Consider the following 6637-nt stretch of genomic DNA (forward strand, 5'->3'; position numbering starts at 1 on the left):
AGGGATCGGAGGGCTGGGGGAGTGGGTGTGGCCAGTAGGGGTCCCCCCATTGTCCCCTCCCCCTTCTCCAGCCCCTCGATCCCTTACTTACTGGCACTGGAGCCCTGCTGCTGGCACACTGCCTGCCCTGCAGGGAGAGGCAGCGTGCTTCAGCACCAGGGCGAGGGCCAACCACAGAGATGCTCTGGCAGCCAGAGTATCTCTGTGGAGGACCCAGCCTCCTGTTGCTTCAAGGCATGGTTCCCCCGTGCCCTGCCCCACTTTTTCACTCCATTTTTTTTGACCCCTGGATATCCAGGGGTCTTATTTTGCCCCCGCCCTGCAAACTTGCTGTGGAGGGGAATCTTTTCCTGTTCCTTCATGTGTCTCTTGCAGCATCTCAAAAGGGGTTTGAGATGCTATAAGAGGCACGCACGGGCTCATCTAGATGCACCCAATGAGTTGGCACCAATGGCTTGTCATACATTATAACATTGTTTAGTTGGGCACATCTATCATTTCTTTTTTTAATGCTCATAGCACTCCTTCCTAACCAGATGTCTCTTCTTGCCCAGGTTTTTTAGTTCTTGCACATTCCAAAGTACTTGTTATTGTAATTGTTCCTATGATGACAAAGTGTATCATGTTGAAACCTGGACTGTGACCCTACTAAATTTATTGGTAAAAAGGGAGCTGATGCACAAGATATTTCTATCTCCAAATACAAAATCAGCACTCTATTTAAAAAAAAAAAAAAAAGGGCTGGGAAACTAAAGATTTAGTCAACTATAACATTCTGTTAACTCAGCCAAATTTGCAACAAAATGGCTTGGAGTATTAGTTTCATATTGTCTGGAATCAAAATGTAGGAACTGCAGGCATTTCAAGTTCAGTTTTTTGTTTTTTGATTTATTTTTATTTATTTATTTTTTTTTAGGTCTGGCAGGATCTTGCCTTCCTTTATTTAGTACCATGCCCTTTACCTACTGCAACATCAACCAAGTTTGTTACTATGCTAGTCGAAATGATAAATCTTACTGGCTCTCAAGTGCTGCTTCTCTACCAATGATGCCACTCTCTGAAGATGAAATAAAACCATATATTAGCAGATGTGCTGTATGTGAGGCCCCAGCTCAAGCTATAGCACTTCATAGCCAAGATCAGTTCATTCCTCCCTGCCCACAGAACTGGAGAAGTCTTTGGATAGGATATTCCTTTCTAATGGTAAGATTGTGGGTTCCTGGGATACTGCAAAATCTCCTATGTCACTTTCTGTACAAAAGATTTTAGTTTGCGGTGAAAATAAAAACTATAAAATAGAGCATGAAATGCCTAACGTACAAGATACGAAAGTAAAAAATGGCTCCAGTTATATAAAAACAACTTCAAAATATTGAGCTTTCTTTGTTTAAAATTTTCATCCTTAAGTTAAAGGTAGTTCTTAAAAATATAGAGATGGCACTTGCTACTCTAAATGTCATTACTACTTGCTACTTAGCTGTATTTTCAAACAATGCTGTATTTAGGAAAATAATATAATACTATCTTCAAACTACAATTTCCTCTCTAGGAATATTACTTTTTGAATTACTTGCTCACTTCAGGTATGGGCAATAGAAATTATATTTATTTATATAACTTGTCAATTGTACATAAAATTAGAGAAAATCCCTTAAATGCAGTTTGGGATGCCCCTGTCCTCCCACACTGCTTTTCAAGGAAGTACTAATTTTGGTCTCCATCTAGTTGTTTGCCAATTTTATTTATCTTAATTTCTATAACTTTTTTTAAATTTAACAACAGAGCTAGGTGAAAAAAGTGTCAACAAAAGAATTTTACAAAATTTCAGAAATTTTGAGCATGATTTTAAGAAGTTTTATTTAAAATGGGAGTACCACCTGCTTGTACTTATTTTTCACTTAAGACCTTCATTTTTTTTTAAGGAATAATAGTGGGACAGCTAAAAAAACCCCCCCATAAAGATTACAGATGTGTATTGTTCATATTATAACTATGCTTGTCACTGTAGCTGTAAATACTTTTTTTGATTTTAGATGTTATGTTGTTATGCAAACTTGTCCTTGTTGAACCTTGTTGTTATGAAAAATTATAAACACAAAGAAGAGCCTAATGAACCTGACTCTTCTTTCAGTTACATAAATCTGAAATGGATTCTACCAATTACTTAACAGAGCATCATTTGGCCTGGTGATCCAGTCCCAAATAGTTTAGAGTTACTAGGGAGAATTTCCTTCTTTCTGAAGACCTGAGGCACATGCATGTATTTTACACCTTTGGAACTGCCAGTTGCAAATTAGAACAAGCACAACTTAGTCTAAAGTAGGGCTGACCAAGATATGGGCCACAGAGCCATGTCAACTGGCCTGAACAGCTTCCCATGAGTCTGGAAATTTGGCAGCATGGTTGGCAGCATGGGTCAAAACATTAACTGCTGAGGCTTCCAGAGTTGCAGCAATTAACACTGCTACTATTTGTCCTGCCACCAAATTTCTGGACCCATGGGGAGTCCCATGGGCTGGTTCCAGAGCACCAAGCCACAGCATCTGGCTTTCAGGGTTCCACATGGGGCTGGAAATTTGGTAGTGGGAGGAGTGGCAGGTTCCATGATTCTGGAAGCCAGAGCAATTAACACTATTGCCTCCAAATTCCATCCCTATGGTCCTGGCCAGATGACATGGCCTTGCATTCCACAACCACCCAGCAGACTGGCCCCATGCTCCACATTTGCACTCTGCATCCAACCCACAGGGCTGGAAGAATTGATCACTGCTGGTATACAATATAGCGTTCATCTGTACTAGTAGTAGTAGGTAACTGTCAGTCCTTCTGGATCATTGTGTATGTGTGAGAGGTCAACAGGACCTTCAGGGCATATACCTAGGCAGGAGTAGAGGATGCCTAGACCTTCCACCCCCCACCCCTCATCCCTTTTAGACCATTGAGACAGAATTCAAAGGCTGACCAAGTCCAGACATTCACTGCCTCAATGTGCATCTGGGAATCAAACCCAGATTTCCCATGTAGTGGATGAGGATTCTACCAGTGAACCACAACAGCTAGTTGTCACCTATACTAGCACTAGAGGAACTTGCATCCATTGGAAATTGCAGGTTCTTATGTAGATGAGACTTACATTCTTAGTTGTCTTACCTAACCTTGCTTGGAATAAGCCTAGATAAAGCTATTGCTTAAAATATACAACCCCAATTGATCTACAACTTCTTTTGACCTGGCAGATCCCAAGCTAGAAGAGCAAAGCTGGTTCTAAACTTCTGAGATGAGCTGGTATAAATCCAAGTCTTCCTGATAGAATAAGATGTTTACTGTAACTTAGGTTCCCCAAGGAATATACCCATGCAGATTCTTTTTTGGGAATATTTACCGTACTGGAAAAGATCCCAAACATAATTACAAACAACAAAGACAGTAGGTATACTACTTATCTAATTTGTTCACTATTGTTCCTTCCAGCACACTGGATCTGGAGACCAGGGAGGTGGACAGTCTCTTATGTCACCTGGGAGTTGCCTTGAAGACTTCAGATCAGCACCATTCATTGAATGCCAGGGTCAGCAGGGAACATGTCAGTTTTTTGCTAATGAGTACAGTTTCTGGTTAACAACTGTGAGGCCAGAATTGCAATTCACATCTGCTCCTCTGTCACAAACTCTCAAAGAAGGGCAGGAACAGCGGAAAAAAATTAGTAGGTGTCAGGTCTGCTTGAAGTATGGCTAACAAACAAAACAGATTTCCTCAGAGATGAAACAGGTCGCGTTGAAGATTTAAATGGTACTTACTTCTGAATTTCATTTTCAAGCATGGAATTGTGTTTCTTCTGCTTAAAGTTGCATTAATGTGTGCATACATCTGCATAACTAAGTGATCAAGGGACCAGCAAAATTAAGTTCTATTGCACTTTTCACCACTGTAGCATATAGGTGACAAATAAAGCTTGGTTTTGCACTGAAGGCTGAGTGCAGTGGTACAGAAAGCCTTGGAAAGCTTTAAAAATGACTAGTGGATATCCTAATTAAGACTGGCTCTTAGAGCATGTGTGTATGTGGCACACCATAATAATGTTCTTACATAAATACATCTGTCTATGGAGAAATGTAGATACAGATACACGCCTACACAATGCCCTATAATCGTTTAATTTTACTACTTATAGTATTAATCCAAACTGAACATTTAATTAATTTTCTAATGAGAATTCATAAGAAATGAAAAGCAAAAAGTTGCCAAAATATGCTAATGGATGATTATTACGTAAGAAAATAAATAACCCCAGATAATGAAGGCTTAAAATGCTGTTTGTTATCTTTGCAATTAATTTCTCAGTGCAGTTAAATGAAATTGTTAAGCTATAATCCAAATAGCCAGAGACAACAAAACAAATGTCAACGTTAATTAAAAAATGGAACCCTATACTACCAAGCCTTACAGCAGCAGGACTCTAGAGATGCTTTTTATTAATGGAAATTATCTATTATTGAAAAGATCAAGCTAAAGGACTAGCCACTTTTTCAACAAGTGGAAAATCTACAAGTTATTTATCCAGCTATGAAAGAATAAAGTAGTACATAGCTAAAGCCTGTTTTAAGATCAATAAAACTGCTGAAAATTGTGATTACAGAAGAACTGAAATTAATCTTGGTGCAGAAGACCCATATTACTGACATGAGTTAAATTTTAGAGGAGTAAATTCTAAGAATGTGGGGAAAAAAATGGTTTCACATCAGTAACACCGACTTCTCATTTCAGAGGATTTTCAGACTGTTTCCACAGAGCCATGTCGGAAAGTCTGAACTCAGCCAAAACTCCCTCAGAATTTGGCAAGAAAGCAACAGAGGAACCAGCCACTTCTGAGAGCTGGGCTCATGGTCTCCAAGTGAAGTCCCAATAGGGAGGAAAGGCTGTTCTGATTTTAGCTACAGAAGAGCAGAATGGTCACCAGGCAGCTTTCTTTTGTTACAAAACCCCCTAGGCTAGCTTCATTCTGTTTTATCCAAGTATGCATACAATGCAGGGGGTCACCATTTTCAGACTAACCAAAAGGTAGGGCAGGATAGCACCTTAGAGCAGTGGTTCTCAACCTGTTTAGACTTATAGCACCTCTACTTCCCTCCATAACTTACCCGAATTCAGCAAAACTTAATTTTTCAGGAGGTGCGTGCAAGGCCACACCAGGAAGTGGCAGGACAGGATGTCCCTGCATTAGGTTTATCAGATGAAACTAATGCAGATAGGAATGCCAGTTCCTGCCACAACTGGCTTCCAGTCTGCCCCTGCATATACCACCTAGAAGCAGAAGCAAATAAGGCAGTTTCACCTGGCTGTGGTAGTGGTGGTGGTAATGGTGCTGTGAAACCCCAGCTGAGAGCCACAGTGTTAGAGATTTACTGGTTGAGAGAGACATGAGCTTTTGTAGGAAACAGCCTACCTTGTCAGATGCTAACAAGACAGGTGATGAAGCAGGCTATCACCTACATAGTCTTACGCCTCTCTGAACAAAGTAGTTTCTAAGGGCATTTATACATGTGCTCTGGGAGGGGCACTTTAATTAGAGAGGCTCTGAGAGTATCATGTGGATCAACATCCCCACACTGAAAAATGGCAGTGGGGTGCTTTAACTAAAGCTTGTGGTGCTTTAACTAAAGCTTGTCAAACAAGCTTTAGTTAAAGCACTCCCACTGCCATTTTTCAGCGCACAGCTGCTGATATACGTGATATTGGAGTCTGCTGAAGTGTGGTAATTACCATGCTCCAGCAGATTCAATCAAGTCTGTTCGGACACGTTGTTATCACAGCACATCGGAGCAGCTTTGCTACATCTTTATAGGTGCCCTAAGGTGCCAGTCTACCTTGCCCTCTGCCTGACTTCTCACTAACCATGGCTAACCATCTCCCTACTTCTCTTGGAATCACTTCTCTCTTACTCTCCTTTTTATGGCTTAGTGGCTAAATACAGACACTCAAAAATCCTGAGGCTGAATTGACTCAGTCTTTGCAGATTTAGACTAATTTCCAGAGATTAAACTGAGAAACAACTGGACAGACATTCATTTTTGACTCAGGAAATGGAACCACATACCTGCAGTAGCTCAGGCCAGAAGCCAGGGGCTCCTAGAGCATGGCTCTTTGGACGCAGCCAGCATGGGCTGTATGTTCACTTCCTCTTCCTGCTGCCCCCAAGGTCTCTGGGATTTGCAGTCCAGAATCAAAATAGCAGGACTCTGCAGGGTGTTCATCACTTCTTCATGCTTCCAGGTGTATCTGGGATTTGTAGTCGACAGTTGCAACCAGCAGTAAGTTTTTAGCAGGGCAGGGCAGCTCTGTACTTGGGGGAAGCGAAATTAACCCCTCTTCCTGGCCCCAGCCCCCAGCCAGGGTTTGCCTGGAGGCGGGCAGCCCCTGCTTCCCCCTTCCCTTTCTCCCAACCATGCTCTGCCCAGCCCAGCCGAGGGCTGGAAAGCATGCTGGGGGATAGTGATTTAACTTGAACCAAGAAAGGGTCTGGGACAGAAGTTTCTTATGAAACTTGTTTGCCACAAATCAGATAAGTCTGATACTACATTCAACCAGGTTTATCTTTAAAAAGTTTCAGCCATTTTGAAACTGGTTTATGTACACTGAA

The 6637-nt window shown here is 41.4% G+C and overlaps 1 protein-coding gene across 1 annotated transcript in view; it reads left to right on the plus strand.

Annotated features, from left to right (window-relative positions):
- Positions 1-4718, plus strand: part of COL4A4 (collagen type IV alpha 4 chain) — a 183852-nt gene extending 179134 nt beyond the window's left edge. The window contains exons 47-48 of the mRNA XM_019503074.1: positions 917-1203; positions 3472-4718. Of these exons, the coding sequence (XP_019358619.1) occupies positions 917-1203; positions 3472-3735 (551 nt within the window). The 3' untranslated portion in view covers positions 3736-4718. The remainder of the gene's footprint in view (positions 1-916; positions 1204-3471) is intronic.
- Positions 4719-6637: the final 1919 nt, after the last annotated feature.

The sequence above is a fragment of the Gavialis gangeticus genome, unplaced genomic scaffold (genome assembly GCF_001723915.1).
Source record: "Gavialis gangeticus isolate Ggan-Ray unplaced genomic scaffold, GavGan_comp1, whole genome shotgun sequence".
In the NCBI taxonomy this organism is placed as follows: Eukaryota; Metazoa; Chordata; order Crocodylia; family Gavialidae; genus Gavialis; species Gavialis gangeticus.